Source organism: Gymnogyps californianus, chromosome 7 (genome assembly GCF_018139145.2).
Source record: "Gymnogyps californianus isolate 813 chromosome 7, ASM1813914v2, whole genome shotgun sequence".
NCBI lineage: Eukaryota > Metazoa > Chordata > Aves > Accipitriformes > Cathartidae > Gymnogyps > Gymnogyps californianus.
Window position 1 is genome coordinate 30008599 of NC_059477.1, and position 25316 is coordinate 30033914.

The 25316-nt window shown below is 34.8% G+C and overlaps 1 protein-coding gene across 1 annotated transcript in view; it reads left to right on the forward strand.

The window, feature by feature from the left end:
• The window catches only part of PTPN4 (protein tyrosine phosphatase non-receptor type 4), a 70767-nt gene that overhangs the window by 40168 nt on the left and 5283 nt on the right, over nt 1-25316 (forward strand). Inside the window, exons 13-24 of the mRNA XM_050899569.1 lie at nt 3504-3638; nt 4902-5060; nt 10047-10206; nt 13235-13318; nt 13404-13460; nt 14798-14954; nt 16462-16628; nt 18181-18271; nt 18357-18418; nt 19191-19337; nt 21662-21790; nt 23275-23423. Of these exons, the coding sequence (XP_050755526.1) occupies nt 3504-3638; nt 4902-5060; nt 10047-10206; nt 13235-13318; nt 13404-13460; nt 14798-14954; nt 16462-16628; nt 18181-18271; nt 18357-18418; nt 19191-19337; nt 21662-21790; nt 23275-23423 (1497 nt within the window). The remainder of the gene's footprint in view (nt 1-3503; nt 3639-4901; nt 5061-10046; nt 10207-13234; nt 13319-13403; nt 13461-14797; nt 14955-16461; nt 16629-18180; nt 18272-18356; nt 18419-19190; nt 19338-21661; nt 21791-23274; nt 23424-25316) is intronic.

The following is a 25316-nucleotide window of genomic DNA, read 5'->3' on the forward strand; positions in this document are numbered from 1 at the left end:
GCTTTTTTTGAGTTGCATTATGTAACTTCATCCCCGCTACTCGTGTTTTTTGTATTTGATGTACTATCACAGCTCATAAGACTGTTCTTGATTTTGAGGGCAGGTAAAGTTTTCTGTCTCTGTCCCTACTCAGATAGATAGGACTTCTTCCAACTTTCTTAGGAATGTCTCTGCAGATACACCAAAAATTAAATCTGAAAATAGTTTACTCTGTTAACTAGCAGAACCCTGTGCTGGGGTGCAGTAGAAGCATCCAGACTGAGCAGACAAATGTGGAATTTAGAATTTCAAAGTTTATCAAAGCATTTCAGAAGTATTTTACAGCTTACTTCCCCCCTTCCATCTCCTCAGCTGCACTCTGGCATGAGAAAGTTATTTGAATATTGTAAGGAATTAGTGATACATGAGAAATTTGCAGGAGTATTTCACAACATATCTTAAATGTTAATAAAAAAATAACTTATTGTTAGATTTAGAAGTGTTGGCAGGAGAACTAGTATCAAAAAGCCACAGCACTGAGAAGTTCGGTGCTGCAGTGTGGTAATTTTTTCTTTGAAATTTCTGCAAAGACAGGAAATGGAGGCAACAAACATGAGTGGGTGGGACCCTGAGGTTAGAGCTGTTAATAAAATAATTGAAACGAACCTTTGCTGATAAACGCTGCAGCTGTTTATCATGGTAGTAAGGTATTCTTTCTGAAAGATCAGACCCTATCCGCAGTAACAGGTGAGTTTTCTTAACATTGGATTTTTTTGATAGGGAAGAAGGTGATGCTTTTCTCATTTTAGAGTTATGTTCATTTGTTGCATAGATTGAGGAAGTTTTCAAAAATGTAGTTACAAACTGTGACTTAAGATACAATGCAGTGGGGTTTTTCTGAAGCAGTCAAAAATGTAATTTTTGGAAAAACTTGTTTTTTTCCCTCTCTATATACTTCTGTGTCTCTCTTTGTAATTTAATTTGTTTTATACAGGCAAGGATAGTGTCTTTTCGCTGTTGCGCATTTAAAAAACAAACAAACAAAAAACCAAAACACCAACTTTCCTATATTCCACTTGTTGCTTTTTCACTGAAGGTAAATAAGGTTCAATAGATGCCTTTACATGTCTGTCAGAAAATACTGTATCTGCAGTCCTGTATTTACGTAATTTAGCATTGGATATATTCTGTTCCTCTGCATTTTTCCCTCAGCCTGTTCTTTGGTTAGTAGAATCCACCTCTTGGCAGAGCTGGCTCTTGGTGCTAATCTGCTGGCTGCAAGCATGCTGTCAGCAAAGTCTGGCTAATAATAGCTTTGATTAATAAAAGAATAATGAACGGATAACATTAGACATACATTTCAGTTCTGCTGTTTTTTTGTTATTTTACCTGTTCAGAACTGCTCAGATTTGCTATGTTTGTGAAGAAAAATATCCAAGTGGTTTGAGTTGCTCACATTTGAAGCAAATTACAGAAATTGAAATGTTGGTTTAATTGACATGATACCAAGCTAATTACTTTTTGAATCAAATTAATACTGCTTAAATACAGTGAAGCATGCTAAGAAACTGGATGTGTTTTTCCTCAGGAATTAAATAATTGATATTTTCCCTGTTTACAAATATCAATATACTATTAGATTTTTTTTCCCAGGTGGAATAAGACCTGAAACAGCAGTATTTAGAATAGCCCGTCTCGCTTAACTGTCTGAAATTTGTCAGCTGTTACTCAGTAAGTTTTTAGAGCAGCAAAGCAGCATGCAATACATGTTCAGAACTGCTTGGGGGTGTAAAAACAAAAATAAACCCTCCACACACAGATCGCCACTCCTTTAGTATCAAACAAACACTGTTGACATCAATAGGACTTACATATTTCTGCATGTGAAGATAGATTATTCGATATGACGCTTGGTTGGTCATTGTTGTAGACTTTTTTGATAGTATTGAGGACAGTCTGCTTAAGGTGGTGGCTTGCATTGCGTTTTAAGTTCTGTGGGAAACAAAAATGTATTTGTAGCTAAGGTTCTCATTTTCAGAAGGACGTAATGTGTGTGCGGGTAGTTCTTTAATTTCTCAAAGTTCCTTCTTTCTGGACTTGCACTTTCAGTAAATCAGTAAGGAGACAATGATGAAGGAACAGTTACCATGTGTCCCAAGGATAGCAAAGGCAGAAGTTATTTTGTGATACGGGTGTATGGAGCTGGGGAGAGAAATGAGGGAGTTATGCTGATACAATAATATGTTGTCACCTCATTGTGCAAAGCTGGAGAATAGAGAAGAGTATAGTGATAGAATATAAAGGCAAATGGGAATGAAATGATCATGGCACAAAAGACTGATAAAATTGAGGTATCGCTGGAACAAGAGAGGGTTGGGTGACGATAGAGGAGAAATTCGAACTGCTACTATCGAAGTAGTAGAAGTAAAGTAAAAACCTGGTAACACAAAATACACAGGACATTTAAGGATTTTTTAAAAGAATTTTTGTTGTTGGTTAAAGAATTTTCAGTTGAAAACAACAAACAGCAAAAGTTTGGGTATGTTTAGTTGCAGGATGACGAACCATCCAATGTGATGCTAAGAAAAAAGCAACCACAATTCTTGGATGATTCATTTGATGATTTCCAGTATAAAAGGGAAATACAGTATTTCATGAGAGACTACAAGTATAGTCTCATTTGTGCTTAAGAAATAGGTGAAAGAAACAGCAGAAGGGCATTGTAGGTATCTTGGGATGACTGGAGAATGAGAAGAAAAAGTTTCCTCAATATCGAGAAAGGGCAACGAGTAGAAAATAGAATTCCTTTTGTATAAAACCGCTGGTGATAACAACCTTTAACCTGAAGGACATTTCTGGCACAAAACCAAATGAAGTTTGGTTACCCACAAAGAAGTTTAAATAGGATGATTGTGTCTGCCTTACAGGTGACAAAACATGTTCTGGAAGAAAGCATGTCACCTTGATGGAAATCCCTGATGAGTAAACAAAACTCAGTAGCTCCGTTGCCATGTTGATGATTACCCCACTTTCAGTTCTTCAAAGTCTTTGGGAGTTTTTTTGGGCTGATGTTTCCACTGCTTTATTTTTCCTGAGATAGCTGAATAGTTGCGTTACTTAGAGGGTTTTTTTTGTTGGGGTTTGGTTTTGGTTTTTTTTTTTCATTTTTAAGTTCAGACCTCTCAGTGACTATTCTGTTTGAGTCACATTCTCTTTGAGGCATTAGAAATGCCTAGTGAAGTTTAGTGGGTTCCTCTTCCATCTTGCCTGTCTCCCTCCTAGCCAACATTATTTTATGACTATATTTCATTGATGTTCTTGTACAAAGTACAGAAAATGAAGTACAATATATTGAGAAAATACAGAACTGCCCATGTAAATATAGTTTTGCATTATTACATTTCCTTTCTTCCATATAATTTGGTTTCCTATGATAGAACATCAGTTTCATTGTGGTGAATTTTATGTAATTTTGTTCTTACCTCATATAATTTTTGGTTAGTCATTTTATTTTCTTCTTCTAGATCCCCCAGTAAACCCTTGGCACGGAAATTAATGAGTGGGATGGACTGGGAAGTAGTGAGTAGGAACTCACTGTCTGATGATAGGTTGGAAACACAGAGCCTACCATCACGGTCTCCACCTGGAACACCAAATCAGTAAGTAGCATCAAATCTTCTCTCCCTAGAAGTGACTGTCTGCCTCTAATGTGAGTGACCTCCTTGTGTAATGAAAGGATTAGTACATTACGGAGACAAATAACTTCACAAATTATGTGCTGAGTGGTTCTGGAACATTTAGCTCCAGATAAGAGAAAGTATTTGCGGGTGAATTTTAGGGGCTTCTCATTCAACCTATAAAAAGTGTAAGATGTAGGACACTACCCTAAATTTGAGAGCTTGAGTTTTCCCAAGCACAGTTAAAACTAAATTATTCATTTGGCTAAGAAAAAAAAAAGATAATCTGTGTGATATTTTAGAAATAATTGATTCTGGTTAATACTACTTCTTGAAACATTGGGGAAAACTACTTAATCAGAAATCCTTGCAGATTTATTCCCCGCAATTTTTCTGTATTTCCTTTCAAAGCTCAGTCTTTTCGTATGATAGAGCTTTCTGTTTTATGTTTATAGTTAGTGAAAAATCATTCCTGATTTCTTTTGGAAAATAACCAGTTTTCTCAGTGTGCTGAAACTGACTTAAGAATTGGTATTATCCAATTTTGTATTGCATAAACCAGAAGTTTTAAGATTCTTTGGCATTGCAGCGTATTATTCAAAAGGCTGTTGTTGTAAATACCCGTAGCATTTAAAAATTATTGTAAAAATTGTGTAATAATGATGCTTATAGCATAACATAATTTAATCATGCATGTTTCAAAGTGTTTTAAGAAAGATGCCTATGTCACTATGCTAGTTTTCAAATGGGAAAATTTGGGGTCACAGAAATGATAAGAGACTCAGTGCAAAGCTTATGATTGTTCTAGAAGAAGATGCAGGGGATAAAATGTTCATCTTAATGAATTCAGGTTAAGTTCTGCCATGAACAGAACCAGCATTTTTCTTCTTGGGGATTCATTTTTCTTCTCATTGACTGGACTGCCAGTCCAGTAGCCTGTTCATTGGACCATAATGCTTTCAGATGTTAATTAAAAAAAAAAGAAAAATATTAGCCATTTAGTGTTTATGAAAATAATTTTTGAACACTTTTAAAAAGAAAATTATGAAATGTAGCATGTTGATCTGACAACATAATTGTTTCAGTGATTTTTGAAACTTTAAATAATTTAATAAATTTATGTATATGAACATATGCTTGCACCAAGAGGAAATAATTATTTTAGCATTCCTTTGTAGTGGTGTAAGAAATGTAGATGAATAATAATATTCTTTTCACATTGCATTGCTATGCTTTCCCTCTTAGTCGCAACTCTACCTTCACTCAAGAAGGAGCCCGGTTACGACCCTCATCAGTTGGACATTTAGTGGACCATGTAGTTCACACTTCTCCAAGTGAAGTATTTGTAAATCACAGATCTCCATCTTCCACCCAGGCTAATAGCATCATACTGGAATCATCACCGTAAGTTCTGTTGATAGTTACTGTATGGTAGCATGCAGGACTTCTGAAGATAAGTCAGCAATCTTCGCCATTAAGAGTTTAGTGTTAAATCTCTGGGTCAGGGAGAGCCAGAAAATCTAATAAAAAGGCAGCTGTTGTTTAGGGAGTATTAGTATAGGTCTTACTGAAAATTAAATGATACAGAAGTAAAGACCTAATCTGACATGTTCCTGGTGCGGGATTACAATACGTTCTCCACGCACCCACCCAAAATGTGGGTTTGCTGTAATGTGACCATCAGTGTCTGGATTTGGAAGCGAAAGTTATTTTTTTGATAGAACTGAAGTATGTTGTTTTGTGATAAAAGTTTTTAATTTCCGTGAGTTTAGAAATTTTGCTTTTTGTCAAGGCATAGAAATATGAGTGAGCTTTACAAATTACTTAGCCAAAATACCTTTTTAGCACCCCAGCATTCTGAGGTTGCTTGTATGATTTGTATATTGTTATAGAGTATATCTTTATTTTTTTAAGATAGCACTATCAGGCTTTTTTTCTGTTATGCTGAATATTCTTGATACTATAAGTTTACTATGCTATTTGAAATTTGATTTGAAATACTCAATAACTTGTGGCCAGAGTACAGATTAATTGGGGAAAAAAGGTGCACAACATATGCCTTATTAACACTGCCACTGTATCTTCTTATATGTAGCTAGACATGTAATGCTAAACTTACCCTCATAATTTTGTATAATCTCTGTTAGCAAGGAAATTGTGTAAATGGTTTCAAAACCGTTTGAGAACTATAAAATAGCGCATACGTAATTACATGTTTATAAAAAAATTGTGTGTCTCAGGAAAAATTACTCTGAGAAGGTATTTGAACACAAACGTTGCTTGGACTGTACCTTCAGTTTCAATAACTGTGCATAACTTTGGGGAGGGAAATAGAATACAAAATTTTTAAAGTTTTGTAAAATAACACAAGGTGCTTTTTATGATAGGCTACAATAGTTATAATTTGACCAACAACTAGTTATTTAGCTTTCAGAGTTATAAAACAGTAATTTGGCCTAATAATATAAAATCCCCCTGTTTTGGTGGGCTTTTTTAACCTATTCACATGGCAAGGGAATCTCAAAACTGGAACACTTGTGAATCTTTTCTCATACTAGAGTTTGCTGTACAAAGGCCACAGAGGGTCAGGTTCCTTCTGTTCCAAGACTTCCAACTGAAGTCAGTTATGAGAAACACTTACTGAATGGTAGTGATACAGTGAAGTAAGCACAATTCTTAAATATTTTCTTTTATTCATATACCTTTACTCTAAGTTAAGTTGTAAAAGATGTTCCTGAGTGTCCTTGGGATTTGTTTATTTAATACCTGATTTCTTGAGTAAGTCACCATAGAAATGAGTCTTAAAAAGAGAGGAAGTGGTTTTGTAAATTAGTTGTGCAACTATGGCTGTTCTTTTTCATGATTTTGCACTTTTTATGCCCAGGCAGAGAAACTGTTGCTCTTCCATCACTAAGTTTTGTTTTTTGTTTTGGTTTTTTTTTCCCTTGTTGGAAGCTTAAAAATGGAATTTAATCTCCCAGTATTGATATCTAGCATAAGATATTGTTAAGAATGAGGATGTTGACTGTCAAAAACATATGAACCCCATTAGGGTCTTCTGAAAGTTTCAGGTGATGGTATTGATTCAAGATTTGAGATTTATGAAAGAAAGTAGTAGTCGTGAAGTGCATATTAGCTATATAATTTAAAATGATACTGTTATACAGTCCAAAAAGCTATTTCTTAAACAATTTGACCTTTCTGAGTGAAAAGATTTGAGTAGTCCATCTGCTAATTTGTTGGGAATTTTTATTTATTGATCAAATTTACATATGTAAGAAAGTCGGAGGGGCTAACCTGACAGGCAGTAGATTTAGTGATCTCTTTGAGTTTGGAGTCAACATAGCAAAAGAAATTAGAGTTTCAGTGCGGTTTCGAAGGATGTTACAGCTTAGCTAATACAGCCTTTAATTCCACATGTTTTTCTTCATCTGTATGTGCTATTCAAAACTACCTTGAGAGATTTCTGCTTGTAGTTCCCTGAGGTAATTATAACCTTACATTCCAAAAGCACGTGATATGTGTTTAGTTTTATAAATTTATGGGGATGTGTATGAAACTTTTGCTTAATATATTAAAAGGTCAGACCAGATATCTGTAACAAAAATACCCAAAGCTTGTCAGTGCCAGGGTTTGTGTGTTATTTTATTATTATGTAAATTGCTGAATGCAGTAACGGAGAGCTGCTTTGCCTGCAAAATAGGCTGCTTTCACTGCCATTGTCTAAGCATTCATAAGGAAATTCAAAGCTGACTGGGCAAATATAAAGCAATGAAGTTTTTACCCAAGGCTTGATTGTTAGTTCTCACAATTCATTATGCTAATATATTACCGTACTTGCATTGCTGCTTCTAAAATGCTCATTTAAGTAACTTTTCAAATCTTTTCTATAAGTTTGTATGTTCGGTAGGAATTTATTTGTGTTCGTTGACATGTATGTACAGACATGTAGTCAAACATTAAGATCCTATCTTTTATTGGAATGACTTCTTTTGTGTCTCTACTCATGTTTTCTGTTCCTTTTTTATTCAGTTTAAAACTCTCAGAAGTAATTGTTTGCAGGAAAATACATAACTATGTTGCCCTTCACTTAAAAGGCTGAATAATCTGTGCTGGCCAGACTTGAATGAATAAGTACATAGGCAGTTAAAAAGCTCTGAGTGACCTTTGTAAGTCAATGTCTAAATAATTTATAGCTGCTGTGAAAATTCATTTTGCAAATGTTGGCAGTCATCATATTTTTCTCTTTCGCCACAAAAATGAATGTAGAAAAGCTGCTTATCCTGAAAAATAAAGTATAAGGATAATATACTCTTTTTCACTGTCACTTGCATTGGAAAGTGTTAAGAAATATTATTTTTATTCCCTAGTGTGTTTTGAACATGAGATTCTTCAGAGATGAGATACTGAATAATTAGTACATTTTTTCTTTTAACACTGCATGAAAAAAAATTATTTTCTGAAAGTTGAAATTAAGAAAAAACATACAGAAAAAATATTGTTAGGATCTTTTCAAATGTGCTGTTTTCGTACATCGACAAAAATTTTACCAATATTTCATTTTCTAAGAAAATTTACTAAGTTTTTTAAAACTGAAATGGAAAATGTGTGGTTTTTCAAAATGAAGTGTTCCATTTCCCATTCAATTTTCATGCTTTTTGAAAGAGGTTCATTCTTTATCTGAAATCACAGTAGACAATTGTGATCTGATTTTTTTTTTTGTTTGAAAGCATGTATCTGGGATCTGCCTTTCTTTAATTGCATAGAAACAAATTATATGGTATGGAATTTGATGTGTGCCTTAGGTTTTCTAGCTTGCAGTAACTTGAAATATTATGCTGTCTCATAATGAGAGTTTTACCCTGCTGACAGTTTACTGTGGCTAGACCAGTTAAAGTCCTACCAGTAGTAGGACTACTCGTGGTTACCCGTGCTTTTTAGAGGGATGTTATGCTATGAGTTACCGCTACAACTTGCTGATAACGAAAGGGGCAGTGTCCTATTTCTGGCTTTCGGGAGTGTACTTCCCTCCCCTCGTGATGGTCGACCCTGTGATGAACCAGTTCACCTTGTTGAACCAGCAGAGAGCTACCCAGGCTTGTCCAAAGAGTCAATGTATTTTTGCTTGCTTGGTAAGCTGCCTTAGCCAAGGGAGGAGCACTGGAGTGCTTCAAGGAAGGGGCCATGGGTGTGGGTGAAAGAAAGAGCGGAGGCACCCGTTTTTGGTGGTAGCGTTCTCTTTAGGCTTAGCTGTAACCTGTAACTTCATGCTTGGTGGGTATCAGTGGGCTGTTGTGAAAAGTCGTTAAATTACTTAATAATGCCTTTTAGTGTGGTTCATGGGGAGGAAGGCATGTATCCTCGCTGATATTTAGAAACTGGCATTCAAAATAAGTTAATGGGAACTATGTGCTAACTGCCCTTTTGGGCCTCTCAAAGTGTTGTGCTTAATTCTTAAATATAAAGCCATATAATGAAAGAGGAATCATATATTTATGTAATAGGAATTATACAGTTAAGCTTTTATTCCAAAAGGACTAATAAAGGAAATTAACCATATTATACATAAACACAGAGAACATTTTTATTAATCTACAGTAGAGTGCTTGCAGATCTGAAACAGAACTTTCTGCTATTCCATCTTCAGTAAGGGTGTTATAACTCAACTAAAAAATGCATGTGACGAATGCCATTTTTATACGTTTCAAAGCTGTGCACATTTCAAAGGGGAATATGTTCAAGGGGAAAAACCCCAAGTTCTCTTGAAATGTATACATATACTTTTAAATGAAAAATTAAAATTTAACACTATCATCTCTAACGGTCTTTTCAAATAAATGCAAGGGGACAGTTGAGTTGTCTTCAACTTGCACTCCTCCTATTTTTAGATCAAAAGCCAAAAACTAGTGTGGGAGCACGTTATTATGCTGCTTGTGTCTGTTTTTAAGATTTAAATTGCAGGCATTAATTTAAGATGCAAACTAATTGATTTTCTTGCTGAGGAAAACATATTAAGTGACATATCTATTTTAGAAATAGGGGTTTTTTTAGCAAGAGTGCAGAGTATAAATACAGTGAATTTTATAATATTCCATTATAAAGTGGGTTAAGAGTGCTAAAACCATTTAAAAAAAAAAAAAGTCATGTATAAAAGATGAACTTACCGGTTCTGTGTACAGTTGCTTGTCAAGAAAAAAAGCAGTAACATGTCCAGACATATACTTCCAATATATTCTACCACAGTACATTTTTGAGATTCTAAAAATACATACAGATATTCAGCTCTCAAACTCTTCAGTTTCTTCTAGCATTTTCAGTTTATTTGGAACCCTGAAAGAACTGTCAATATCTCATGATTGTTCCACTTCATACTTCTATTTTGGTATGTAGATCTCAAGAGACTCCTATAGATGGGCAGCCTCCTGCGTTACCACCCAAACAATTTAAAAAGAACAGTTGGAACCAAATTCATCATTCACACTCACAGCAAGAACTGGATAACCATATTAATGAAACATTTGATGTTCCTGCATCACCTGAAAAATCCACAGTAAGTTTTTGGATCCAGTTTAACCATTCTGCTTTTTATTGGAATGATAGTCCTACTTTCAGTGAGCTTGGTTCTGATGCATTTCAGAGAGTAGTTGTGTCTGTGCATTACATTGCAGCATTTCCATTATGCATACTGTCTCTTGGCTAGCTCCCACTATTTTTTCCACCTGCTGGAGTAGTCCTTTGTCAGTTGTCATCAAATGACTACAGTGGGATGGATATGGAAACATTTTGAACATTAGCTTTTCAGCACATGCAGAAATTTCTCACTAATCTCTTCTTTGAGAAGTCATTTACCATCAATTTCAAAGAAGACATTGCAGACACTACCACTGATGTTTAATCTAACTTTTATCAAAAAACTGAAACTAAAAGTGCCTACCAGCTTCTAGAGCAGTTTTGTCAGGAGAGGCTTCTTCAATCTGTGGTTGCATTTCTAATCAGAATTTCCAAGAAAGAAGCTCTACCAAGAGACCCATGACAACAAATGTAAAAATCTGAGCAAAAGTTCTTTTTCCACGCTTAAGCATGTGCTAGGTGAGTAAGCTAGTCAGTTGATTATTGTCTGATTGAGGTGAGATCTCACTGACCGTTTTATGATTTATGTCCTTCCAGAAGTTTTCAAATGGTTCTTGGTTTATGCTGATGTGGGACAGGAAACGTTTTGCAGGATGGGAAAACTGTTTAACATCCTGATGTAGCAAATACCGTATAAACAGTTTTGCCAACCTCAGACATTCAAAATTATGAGTCAGCTCCCAAAATTGATATTTTAGAAATGCCTATGGTTTATTTTTATTTGCATTCTGAACTGTAAGCGTAGGGTGTTCTCTCAGGCCTCATTACAAAGTTATGATTCCCATAAACCCCATATTTAATTTCGTAGCTGGGGTTTTAATAAAACACTCAAAAGTGAAACTTGTAAATTTATGAGCATTTTGGGAACGTTGTAAAAAATTTTGCTTTAATTAAATAATGAAACAGAATTTTTAACAACTTTGTCTTCTGTCAGTGCTTACCTGAGTCATATTAAAGTACTGTTTTGTTTTGAAAGATAACACTACTTTACTCATCAAGTTCTTCTGCCCTGTGTTCAGTTATCTTTACCAAATCGACAAAAATAACTTTCAGTTGTTTTTTTAACTCCTTTTAGTTCTGCAAAAGCAACACAGCTGCACGAGAATGAGATTCTTTTTTCTCTGTGCATTGTCAATGTGATTGTTTGCTGTGGTCCAATGGGCCACATTTATACAGCCTTGCTTAAGGCAGTACACTGTTGTAATTGAAGATCTAATCTGCTCTGCTGATGGCTCTTTATTTTGGGTATTAGAGAAGAAGGAATGCAGCATGGCTGAAATTTTGTGAAGTTGTAAATTTAGGATTTGGAATGTGGGGGGTTTTGTTGGTTTTTTTTTTTTTTTTTCCAAAGTTGCTTTTCTAACCAGAATGCACTTCAGGTTCCTGCTCCACTAAAGTCTCTTCTGCTGCTCCATCTCAAATGTTTTAAGGAAAACCCCTCACCATTTTGACTTCATTTAGCTATTGAATGTCCTTTGTCAGTTGTATGTATGGAAGAATCTATTTAGAAAGGTAGTAGGACAGGTATGGGAATGACAATGTTTTACTCCGTCTGCAATCCCTAAGTATCCAGCCTGAGAATGTCCAGAAGTATTTGAAAACAGGTGTGGCCAGGAGTCCCTTCAAACAGGTTAATGATGATATACAGTGCTCTCTTCAGGTTTTTCATTATAAACTGCTGCTCAAAATAGCCTCTTAAAGCAGGAAATTATTATTTTCTTTTTTTCTGGGGAATGCAGTGGCACAAAAGTTGCCAAACATGGCAAGTGAGCATTTTGTTGTTGTTCATTCTGCCCAGGAACCTGAGTCTGGTCTCCATGCCAGTAAACATAGGCTAAAATGATTTGCATATTATCAGGCTTCCTAAGCACCCTTCCTTCTCATTAACATAGCTTACACTGTTACTTTCCTCTCCTTCCCTGGATTTTTCATCTTTTCATTACTATGAGTATGTTCAGGGGGGGTTGTTTTGTTTTAACCAAGATCTTAAAACACCTGGAATTGGGTTAACTTTTTATGAGCCAAGTTGAGCAGACTTCTTTTACCTATTGAACCTGCAGGTTTTGAACTTTCTTACATATAGAAATGTTCACTTTCATAAGTTTTTTTGTTTTCTTCCTTTCTGAATATGAGTCTTATGCTTTGGCTGTAATTGGTAACATTGAAAACTTCCTTGAAACAAATTTCTTTAATAATACTTTGCATCCTCACCATAGAAACTATAGAAATACTAGCTAATGTTCAGTCTGTGAAATAAATATTGATGGGAACAAACTAAAAATCACTTCAATGGCACTAAGTTGATTTTTCCAGATAAAAAATATATCTAGTATTCCCCAGTTTATTAGTAGTTCCTTTAGCAGTGGTGGTGTGATCAGAATGAAACCAGAAAGAAAGCAGCTAAAATTGTCAGAGCTTGATCAGTGCAGAGCATGTGTCACACCTCATACTCCACTACATTGGAAATGGAATAGGGGATATGGAACCAAGATTTTGTTGCCAGACTTGTCCTTGCTTACTACTGTCATATTGCTGTTAATAGAAGCAAAAGTATACCGTCAATTACCTTATTTTTCGTCATATTACATTCTTACTGCAGGCTTTTCACTGCAATCTTAATTAAAACAAATTTAAGGAGTTTCCATTTAGTAAACTGTTTTTCTTAAGACTGCTTGAAGCTAATTAGTCTTTTCTAATACTGTTTCTTACTTTGAGCTTGCATTGACAGAACACACTTTTAACTTCGTTATGTTCAAGACTTTTAAACGTGTAACTTTTCTCTTCTGTGCAAAACTCAAGATAGGACATTTGCACTATTACTTGATGTTTTCTCAAGTGTCCAGGAGCAATTACTTGATGAGGAAACTGCAAAATTATTACATACAATGTCCTCGAAGTCTAACTATGAACAAAATATATATTAATACAATATAATTTTTGTTTACTAGCCCAATGGTGGTGTCCCCCATGACAATCTTGTTATGATCAGAATGAAACCAGATGAAAATGGAAGGTTTGGCTTCAATGTAAAGGTAACAGTATATCTATTCCCTTCAAGTCTATTAAGATTATTTTCTTACATTTGTGATTTATTACTAATTTAATTTGTTTTTAAAGGGTGGATACGATCAGAAGATGCCGGTAATAGTGTCCAGGGTAGCTCCAGGAACACCTGTAAGTTATCAAAAAACCAAACTTGGTAGCAATATCTGTGTATCTTGAAGTATGTATTCAAAACTGTAAATTATTTCATAGCTGCCTATGAAAATTAGTTTGTGCTATAACATAATCATAACAATGCAAATATGTGCAGTAAGAATTTGATTTTTAAAAGTTCTTCAATCCTCACAAATATTTTTTTCTTACTAAAACAAAGTTTAATTCCTGGCAGGGAGTTACAGATGTTCAGTATGTACTGTTCCTTGAGCTGTCATCCTGAAAATATAGTTACTTTATTACTTTTTTTAAATATAGGCATTCACATAATTTCACATAAATTACGTATTGAAAGAGTCTTTCAGTATGTTAAAAATAACTAAAATAGCAAATATCTCTTATTTTAGTAACAGATGTAGCTGAATAAAGCCAAGATTTAGGTTAAAATCAGACATCACGAATCATTCATCAGGTCTGATTGTCTGTTGTTACTGGTGTTTAGTGACTATCAACAGTGTCTTCAAACTAGGCACAATATTTTTTCAGTTGATTGCCAAAAATACTGACCTGGTGTTCACCTGACTGGAGTCAGCTCTGTTTATACCTTTTACAGTGAACTGTTTATTTGCTAACATTCAAGAAGTACAGCTTTCTTTTTTTTTTTACTATTTGAAACTATTAAAATGTTTGCCAAGAGCATTGTTCTTGTCCCTGTTAATTGTTATCTCTGAAATATTTAATAACATAAATAGTTTTGGCTGAATGCTTTGAACATCCACTCTCTAAGGAGAAGATATTTGGTGATGGTATGTGCTCTTTCTTTTCTGCAACGATGACTATGGTTATAATAAGGATTTTTATTACCTGATTCCTCTCTCTGGGATTACTGGGATTTGTGCATTGTCTTTGGTCCTTGTCTTACTCTTGTCATTACGGTTGCGATATTTCACACCTGAAGCATTTAAGCCTGTGAAATTGATTTGGACAAGGCTTTGCCATGTTACTCCCTTCCCTTCAAAGATAAGAACATCCTGCTTTTTAATTGCCTATACAAAATGGGATTCAAACAGAGGAGCTTTCTACTTCAACCAGAGGAGTGGAGTAACAGCTGCTGAAAGACATGTTACAATGACAGTAACCTCCCAGTTGCAAATTGATTTGTTCATGTGAATGGTACTGTCTTACGTATTGTGTAACACTTAAATTCATCATTTGAATACAATGCAGCAACCATAGCAACTAGGCTGTTAGGATTCAAGTCTCCAAGTACAGTTACTTTAAGTTGCTATTTTAAGGTGAGAAATCGGAAATGGCTTGTTTTACAGATTATTTATTTATTTATTTTCACCTTCCAGGCTGATCTCTGTGTCCCTCGTTTGAATGAAGGGGACCAGGTTGTACTGATTAACGGCAGGGATATAGCAGAACATACCCATGATCAAGTTGTTCTGTTTATTAAAGCTAGCTGTGAGAGACACTCAGGGGAACTTGTGCTCCTAGTTCGACCCAATGGTGAGTGATTTGTACATAATAATAATAATAAAAAAAAAAATCCACACCTTGCTTTCATTTTCTAACCTCCATTTCGTGTCCTGAGATGGAATGCTTAACATCTGTGTAAAAAAGAACTCCTTCCCTTGAAAAGGAATTGCAACAACACAATGTATTGTACAAATCTTGATTGATCAACATAACTAAGTGTTGAAAATTAATCGGAAATTCAGAGATCAAATATTTCTAACAGATAACTAATTTAAATTTTGTTCTCACTCTTGTTGATAAAAATGTCCAGAAAGCTATATGGATATTGAATGCAGTTTCTGAGGTTGCTGTTATTCCCTTAAGGAAAATAAAAACCAAACAAACACAAACAAACAAAAAACCCCTCACCAAACACCCAGTGTTTGGATGACTTTGGAGGTCGTTATATGCAAAATCCTTCCATATGTTTTTAAAACAATCCAGAATGACTGGTAACATGTCTACTTGAGGAGGCTTAATAGAAGAAAGTGATAAAAATGCAGTCTAAATAACAGCTTGTGCAATATATTCGTGAAATACACTGTTGGAGCATTGCCAGCAGATGGTCACTGGATTTAATTCTGCTGCACATCCCAATTATAATACAGTTGCAGAGGAAAAAGCAAAATGAAAAATAATTATGTTTAATCGGAATAATTGAAATTATTTTAGGAGAGTACCTCAGCCACCTCATGGACAATTTTTCCTTTATTCACTTATTTGCACTCCTGACTTACTTATGCTCTCATTCTGTGTGTAAGTTCTCTTGCAGCTTTTGTGTGCTTACTTTCTTTTTCAGATAAAATTGTTAGCTTTGTTTACAAAGTTACTAAAACAGTTTCCCCTTGTGTGTTGATTATCTTTGTATTCTGGATAAAAACATTTGAGTTGTAAAGTGAGGAGTTGCCCGTTTCCTCCTTCATGGTCATGGGATATCATTTAAAAACAGGCTTTCAAACAGCATATGTCTCTGTTATGTGTAGTAGAAGATGCCTATTATTTTTCAGTTTATTTATAGGCAGGGCACGCATACAGCATTGATAGCATTATAATGGCATATATTGATGCCATTTTCTCAGGTGGTCTGCACATGTTTCCCTAATTACTGAAGCCTAAAATCAGTTCAAAGTGAATTAAAAGTAAAAATGTAAATGCAACTATAATGACTTCAGAGGCATGATGTCAGAATCTGAGATTAGGGATTTACACAGACAAGGTAGGGTATAACATGAGTTTTGATCAAAATTTTAGCAGTCAGTGATGTGCTTTCACTTAAAATTACTATTAAACAAAAAAAAATTAGTTTTGTCATGGATTATAATGATCAGTAAAGGCTACTTGCCCTTGCTGATGGGGACTAAAATCAGTGTGTTACTAAATGTGGATTTTTCTACAGGAGAAACACTTGTCTTTGCTGTTTTAAATAAGTGACTTAGAGTTAACTTTACTTGCCAAACAGCATGTTCAGTCAGAGCATTCATACCTTTATTTGTTATAGCTGTCTATGATGTTGTGGAAGAGAAGCTGGAGAGCGAGCCTGACTTCCAGTACATCCCCGAAAAATCTCCACTTGATGCTGTCCATCAAGATGATAATGCTCTGAGGGAATCCATGATTCAGCTAGCAGAGGGGCTTATCACTGGAACTGTTTTGGCTCAGTTTGATGTGAGTACCATGTCGCCTGTAGCTGTGTGCAAGTTCCAAGTCTTTTGGGATAGTAATCATTTTAAGCAGAGCAGATTTCAGTTAAATTTCAGTAGAGTCAGCATCTTTTAGCAAAACAATTGTCTTACACTCTCAAAAGAAAAATAACTAAAAAAAATCCAATCCTGTATTGTATGTGCAAACTTATGGCATAGAATAATCCTAATACTAGTTTTTAGTGTTGTTTGTTATAAATAGCTTTATTGATTACTTACAGCTTTTTGTGGTTGTCAGGGACCTATGCTAATAAAATACTTGCATAGAGCTGAAGACTGAAAAATGTATACCAAGATACATGTTCTGTACTGGGACCATCATTCCATATCTAAGTTACTGTAGAAACTGAATGACAGCTGAGCTGTTGACATTTTATGGACAATCTCAATGAGGGAAGGTAAAACTACCAATGGAAAATACAACCCTAATCTGAAGGGTTACAACCCTAATCTTAAAGGTTGATGTAACAATGTCTTTTATAAATAGTTGATTTTTTTATGACATATTTCAAAAGAACAGTGCACTTCATGTGGGGTCCTAAGCTGCTGATAGCTATAGTCTTTCTCTAGCACTAACTTGTGCCTTGATGATATTGCATCTTTAATGCATGAGATCAAGTGACTTAAAGCAGGAGGCAGTAGGTTTGTAAAACACAGCAGTGTGAATTCTGTGAATTCCTCACCAAGTGGAGACCTAGCATTATGTGTTACAACATATATTTATAAAATATATTTATGTACTATTCTTTAATAACTTTGGTAAAATTTATATATAGAAAGAAAAGATTTTCTCAAAGTGATTTAAAATCTTAACCTTACATTTAAATGAAATGTAAATATAAAATAAAATGTACATATATATACACATATACATGTACATAAAATATACATATACATAAAATAAAATGTACATATAAAATCCTTAACGATACATTTTCAGTCTCCCAAAAAGGTTCAATGTTTAAAGTTTTTAAAGTGCTTTTTATTGAACGTGGATCATTTCACTGATACTGTTTGCAGCAGAAGGATTGTGGCAGTGCATGGCTAAGGCATGAGAGGGCAGGAACCTCTCAAAGGAGATCTTTTGCAGGAAAAGCACAAGGTAGCCCAAGATTCACTCTACAGTTATTGAAATACGGAAGGACATCTTAAAAAGAAACAACTGCAATGTATGTAGATGCTTATACACAACGCAATCTACTTGCCCCAAATCACCACGTGGAATGTCAGTCCCTTACCAGTATACAATATTGACTTTTCTCTGGATCAGTGTTCTTACGGAAGCTTGAAATTTAACGTTCAGTTTATCTTTAAACAAATTGGGAGGATGTCTTGATTATTTTCAGTGATGCCACAGCATAACTAAATTCGTAGTGCTTTCTTCTGAAAAGAGTTTTCGCGTGTGTTGAAGCTACCTTTGCTCAGTAGCTTATGTTCTAAAAAGTACCTCTAGGCAAATGATACACTAACGGGTCTTTTGCATCTATTATGGTCTGACCATTCGTTTTGTCTTTTAGCAATTGTATAGGAAAAAGCCGGGAATGACAATGTCTTGTGCCAGATTACCTCAAAACATTTCCAAAAATAGATACAGAGACATTTCGCCTTGTAAGTATGTGTGTTTGTATATGTGTTCTAAAAGTATTTTACTGTAGTTAGTAAATAAGTAACATCTTTCTAAAAATTTTTTCAGATGATGCTACACGGGTTATTTTAAAAAGTAATGAAGATTACATCAATGCAAATTATATAAATGTGAGTAGTATTTTTCAAAAGAGCTTCTGACATTAAGTAATTTTGCAGTTCTTCAATGGAGAAGTTGATTAAAAAAAAATAACATTTTCATAAATCTAGTTCAGACTAGAATGGCTGATAAACCTGCAGTCGGATGGTTTGAAATTTACTGTAGATATACTTATTTGCTAATGCTTTGTGGCAGGTGTTTTTATAAATAAAACCAAGAAGAAGAAAAAAAGCAAAGAGAAGCTAGCCCTCTACGAGAGGAATTAATTCTTCTTTTCTGATTACTAATGTGGCAGTAGTGTTCAACATCAGTAAAGTTTAATCTGGCAGCACTTTCTTTTACATCTGTTTTTTTGTTTGGTTTTTTTTTTTCCTTCATTGTTAGTAACAACAAAATTACAGCTACTTACTTTCAGGAACAAAAAACAGAGATTAAATTAAATTCCAAGATCAGTATTTTAAAAGCTAGTGTCAGAAACCCACAGAGCATGAAATTTTTGAATTATTTGCCAACTGGTCTATCATCTCTTTTTTTGACCATTAATCTTGATTATGGCAACTGCATAACTGTCAGTTAATATGTGAAGTGTACGTGGATCTTTGTAATAATTTTGCATGTGAAACACTTTGAAGAATTTTTATCTGTGCTAATCCATATTTACTACCTTATAATAAATAGAATTAATATAGTTGATGCTTTTTAATGTACTAGTTACTAAACACTAAATGTCTGATGCCTGACTTACATTTGCTGAATTAAAATAATGACTTTGTCTTCTCTTAGATGGAAATCCCTTCTTCCACAATAATAAACCAGTACATTGCTTGTCAAGGTCCATTACCGAACACTTGTCCTGATTTTTGGCAGATGACTTGGGAACAAGGCTCATCTATGGTTGTAATGTTAACAACTCAAGTTGAACGGGGCAGAGTAAGTAAGATTTCCTTAAATACTACTTGCATAATCTTCTAAAAATCTGTTGGTGATTAGCCTTTAAAAGATTAGAGGAATATACTGTTATGACATATAATATGACAAGGAGTGTAATGGTTTTAAACTAAAAGAGGGTAGATTCAGACTAAAGATAAGGAAGAAATTTTTTATGATGAGGGTGGTAAAACACTGGAACAGGTTGCCCAGAGAGGTGGTAGATGCCCCATCCGTGGAAGCATTCAAGGTCAGGTTGAATGGGGCTCTGAGCAACCTGGTCTGCTTGAAGATGTCCCTGCTCATTGCAGAGGGGTTGGACTAGATGACTTTTAAAGATCCCTTCCAACCCAAACTATTCTATGATTCTATGACTTTTTTTCATAAGAGCAGTGCATTCCTAGTACTGTTGCAATGATGACTCTTACATTTTAAACCTTCTGATATTGTTAACATAGCTAATATTTAAACTTTGTTCAGTTCTGAAATACATTGAAGTCTTCACGTATTTCTTAAAATATTTTTAGGCTTCTTTGTTTGATTCTTTATTGTAAAATAAAAAGCAACTAGAATTTACCTTCATAGGATTTTTTTCTCTAAACTTCAAATGAAGGAACTCCAAGAAGTTTCATCAGTTTTTGTAGATTAGTTCTTTGATATGTAGAGAGATTATTTTTTTAAGGCAGCCTAACACAGCTTTGTAGTGTTAAGATCCCATGCCTGGATGGCTGTCTTTAAGAGAATCCTGGATAAGCTTGAAATCTAAAATTTTTCATAAAATGTTCTTTTGTGGCTACAAACATTTGTTTAATCATATGAAAGAATCATTGTCCTTTAAGTCATTTCCATATAAAAATGTGTAGAAATAGAGTACTAGTAATAAAGTAATTAGAGTTATAAATTACTAAAAATAATTGTGTATGGTGCTGTAAAAAGCCTCAGGTGTATTTTGTGGTTTGTTTGTTTTTGGGATTTTTTTAAGCTATAGTTTCTCCTTAATAGCTTTGTTTATTATGCAGCTTTGTCCTTTGGAGGCAGGCAAAACAATTAAATCTGGTCATACACACAGTGTAATTCCACAGTTTTTGGGTTTATAGTCTAGAGCATTCACAATAGCACTGGCTGGTTGAGTGTGTGGACAGAAATGACAGTCTGGAATAATAGTTTAGTGGAATTTCTCCACATTCAGGACTTCTTTTGAAGATGGATTTATAGTAGGTTGTGGGTGTTCTGATCAACTCAGACACTAGTTCAGCTGTCTGTATATATTCTGACTTTTTAATAACCATATATTTGCTGGGAGGTCAGGCCTCTAAATATAATTAAAATAATTGAAGGAGAGTTGCAGCGTTTTTTAAACCATTTTTTAGTGACTCAATGTTAGCGTGATGCTGCCTGCTCCCAAATAAACATGATGAGGGAATTTCAGTACAAGTGTCCTTTTAATTTGAGTTTTCTTTGCAGATCTGCTAAGAACAGACTTGCAATAGCAGTTCTCTGAGGTTCCCCCACCCCTTCAATAATGATATTTGTGGAGTTCTTTGGAGAGCTGCTTAATAATGAAATAAAAGGACTTATCTGTCTTATACCCATAGGCAGACTCCCTGCTCTAAAGCTGATCATGGGGCTACTGACATCACTATCCCACTGCATGCCGGGATGTCTCAGTGGAGCAGGAAGTCTGCAAATCTGGCTGCTCTTAAAGAATTGCCAGGTGGGTTGGAAAAACAAAAGTACACTTGAGCTGAAATGACCTCTGTAGTTAGGTGTTTAAGCAATATATCTGAAAATCTTAATGTTTGAAGTTTTCATTCACATTCGATGACTTGATCAAGAGTCTTTGAAGTCCACCATCTGCATCCCCCTAATTTCTGCATTAGTTTAGCAACTTTTTTGTTGCTTATCGCCTTTTTTTTTTCCATTTGTTCTTTTCCCATGTAAATGTGCTTTGAGAAGATTAGATTAGGATTTTGGAGGTCAGAAATGTTTATAAAGCAGCATCTTTGTCACTCAAGTGTTAAGATGGAATATTTATAGATAGACTTTTTTTAAAAATTGTAATGAAAGTTAAAGGCATCCATCTTCAGTTAAACTAACCTCAAGAGCTGATGCGTGTGTCCTCTTGAAAAGAGAACCAGGAAATCTCTGCGATACTTTATTTTATAAACAATAATTAGGTAACACAGTCTATTTGGTAAGTAAATTAATAGTGATTACACAATGATCAAAATAGTCTTTAATGAACAAAGGTATAAGGAACTAGAGAGAATGAAAATAATACTCTGTGAATTAAAACACAGACATCTTTAAAAATGTGTTGACCTTAGGTTAAATGCCATCAGTACTGGCCAGAGCCATCAGGAAGCTCATCATACGGGAATTTCCAGATTACCTGCCATTCAGAAGAAGGAAATCCTGCTTATGTCTTTCGAGAAATGACATTGACTAATCTGGAGGTAAAATCATAATATATAGTTTTAAGTATTAATCTGTGGAATCCTCACAGACTAGCTAAAACTTACTTTATCAGACTTTCTTTTCAACTTGGTGGCATATCCAGATAAATGGAACTGTTTATTTCTAGAAGCCTTTAGAAAACTACTCATATTGCCATTCACTTACCTAGTATAAATTCTGCTCTTAGAATGACAAACCTTTCACTAGCAAAATATCACAAAGATTCAGTTTCCATAATCATATTAATTGGTTTTAAATCACATAAAAGATGTATTATTTGTCTTAAAAGTCTTTACTGGTGTCTTTTGTGCTCTGGACAAAGAAAAACAGTAATTAAAGAAGTTGAGAAACTTGTTATTCCCTTGATGTTTTCAAAACATGAGACACTAGAGGTATTTCATTATTGCAACTGAAAATCTGTCTTTGTAGAGGTAAACAGTTCTTAATAATTCCATCTTGGAGAATATGTGCAAGTAGATGGAAGAAATCCTGCTGAGAGAAAGATGAATTGGGATTGGCGACTACATGTAAACAAGGACCTTTCTGAACATGCACTGCATGATTTTCAGGGCACGTGTAGTTTTCAGAGCCTCCCCAGCTAGCATTTCAACCTCAGAAATATTTGGAAATGAGTATCTGGAATTTAGTTCACGTACTCATTTCTCACTGCTTGGGTTACCAGATGAGATGCCAGTTTTATAGAGCTGCCTTTTAGTCAATTTGCAGTTAAAATTCCTTCCCTGTGTCCTGTTGAGACAATTGCTCATTTGTTATCAGCAGTGGAGCCTCTGTAAATGATTCCGTGCCTAAAGGTTATTTAAAGTGCTGTAACTCCTGTTCTTTGAAATGCTGCTTTTACACTGATTGTACAGCCTGTCCCCTCCCCTAACCAGAGGCAGATTATGTTTGTCATACTAGAGCAAGGGGCAGGAGGGAGTGGAAAACAAAGTCATTCTGCATCTTATGTATAGTACGCTGGATAAAATTAAGAGGTGCAGATAAAGCCAAAACAATGCTGCTGTTCACACGGGGTCTGAAGGAAAGCTTTTATGTCTTAAAGTCCTGCCTCTCCCCTCCGTACCCCAGTTCTGTCATTTGATGTACTAAGATAGTACCTCTTTCTGTTAAATTTGTTTTGCTAAAAATTTGACCACCTTCTTGTACATCCAGTGTTCAGATAGGTCATTGGTATCCTTGAACTGCTTTGCTATTACATGGCATGTAATTTTTTTAACCTGTTGAAGATGTAAACATTTGTGGATTGCCTTTTTTGTTTTTAAGAAAAAAAATGTAATTATAAAATCCAGGATGAGCAATGATTAACACTAATAAAGTGCTGCTAGTTGCCTGAAGCCACTTTTATTATGGGTACAAGTTGCTGTAAATGTACCATTGATTTTTTTTTTTTAATTATTCTTTTTGGCTTTTTTTTTTTTTAATGGGACCTGAATTACCTTTGAATAAACCTCATGTTTCTGATTAGAAAGAGGAAAGCCGCCAACTAACCCAAATCCAGTATATAGCATGGCCTGATCATGGGGTTCCTGATGATTCCAGCGATTTCCTAGATTTTGTGTGTCTTGTGCGAAAGAAGAGGGCTGGCAGAGAAGAACCTGTTGTTGTTCATTGCAGGTATCCATTTTTTTCCAACTTTATTAAATCATCAAACTGAACTTATTTGTCATCGAATAGCTTTTCTGTGCTTTGTTGTTGAAATATTTAATTGTATCTGCTTTGGGGATGACAGGAGAACTCAATGTTTAAATTAAACAATTACTTAAAATTGTAATCACGTTTCAATAAGCAAAATTTTGAGTATCTACGTGCATTGATCTGTGCAGGGATTTTGTTGTTTTGGGGTTTTTTGTTTTGTTTGTGGTTTAAATGCTTGTGCTAACAGTCTATATAATAATTCAGGGAAATGGCAAAAGATACTTAGGAACCTTTTCCTCATGGTGACTATTCTACAAAACTCCAGAATAGCTGTATAAGTAATCCATAGCAGAAAACGTGGGTGGTGTATGCAATGATCAAATAAAAGACACTTTCTCTCAAGTCTGCAGTCTTAGGCTACATGATATTTTGATACATACATTAAAATGACACATTTTTCTCAGCAATTTACTTTAGTCGTGAATTAAAATAACTCTGTTACTCAGATTTTTATGTACACTTGAAATGTGTTTTTTTTGTTTTCTTGTGCGATAGTTTTTAGTAGCATTCTACATTCCTATAGTAAATTCCAAAATCTTAATCCTTTAAAATGCCTGATTAGTGAACTATAATAGTGCATAATGCCAAATGTCTTCAAATAAACATGTGCTATACCAATTCTTGTGAGCAGTTCTGTGAATAAAATTTTACCTCTAAATTCCTGAATACTCCCCAGACAGTCAGTGTTCCTGAGTCAGGTGTGCATCATTCTTGTTTCAGAGAGAAGCTGAGAGATTTAAGGGATAAAATAAATTTAAAGACTATCTAATCTACAAGTAAACTAGACATTTATTGAAGAAGATGAAAGAAAAACATTTTCTCTTTTTAACACTTTGTGTATCAGAAATTGTATTTAATTGGTTTTGCTCTTTCTTCCGCTTTATGCTGGTCAGGGTGAATCTTATTGACTAGGGAAACCAGTACCAGAATGGCACTCAACTTCCATTATTGATATACTTTTGGTTGATATGGTTGTGAACAAATAGTGAAAATATCAGCCAAATACAACTTTTACAATATAAAGTGTGCAAGTCTGCAGAGACACTGGAACAACAACTTCGGAGAGTATGAACAGTTTCATTCATCTCAATGAGGCATCAGTTCAGCTCCACGCTGATAATTTCAGTACCAACATTGATAACAGTTTTATGTTTCACAGAAGAAAAGAGAGGGAATATCACAGTTCAGCATAATTTACTTAATTGGCCTAACTTGATGGCTTTTGGGAAGTATAACCAAATTCCACTAGTGAGTCAAGCTGAAGGAGCCCAGGGGTTCCTCCATATGTTGCGTGCACACTATTTTTAAAGTCTGTTCAGTATAATAGGACAAGGCATTAGTGCAACAAAGTGGTGAAACTTGTTTTCAAAACTAAGCCACCAGCTTTAGTGTGGGGAATCCAAGTAGCTAGTAGAGCAGACTTTTCTTTTGTACAACAGTAGTTTAAAAACAAAACAAAAAAGCCAGAGAGGTTGTAAAGCAACAAAAACCTTAAGAAATTGGAAAGGTTTTTGTTACGTTGAATGACTTAAAACACTAGTTTCCAAGCTTGTGTTCATGTGTTTGTTTTTCTTTTTCCAAGGCTCCTACTAGTTTAGTTGAACAGTTTCTAATTCTTGTTCTAGCTGAGATGGTGAGCCGCTCATCCTGTCTGTGCCCTTCATGATTTTCATGTCCTGTCTCAGTGTTCCCCTCCATCAGTCAATGATTTCTTTTTCCAAGCTGAAGAGTCCTAGCCTACCTGATATTGATCATATGCGAACTGTCGCACTTTCCATCATTGTTGTTGCTCTTCTCTGAATCTTTTGAAGT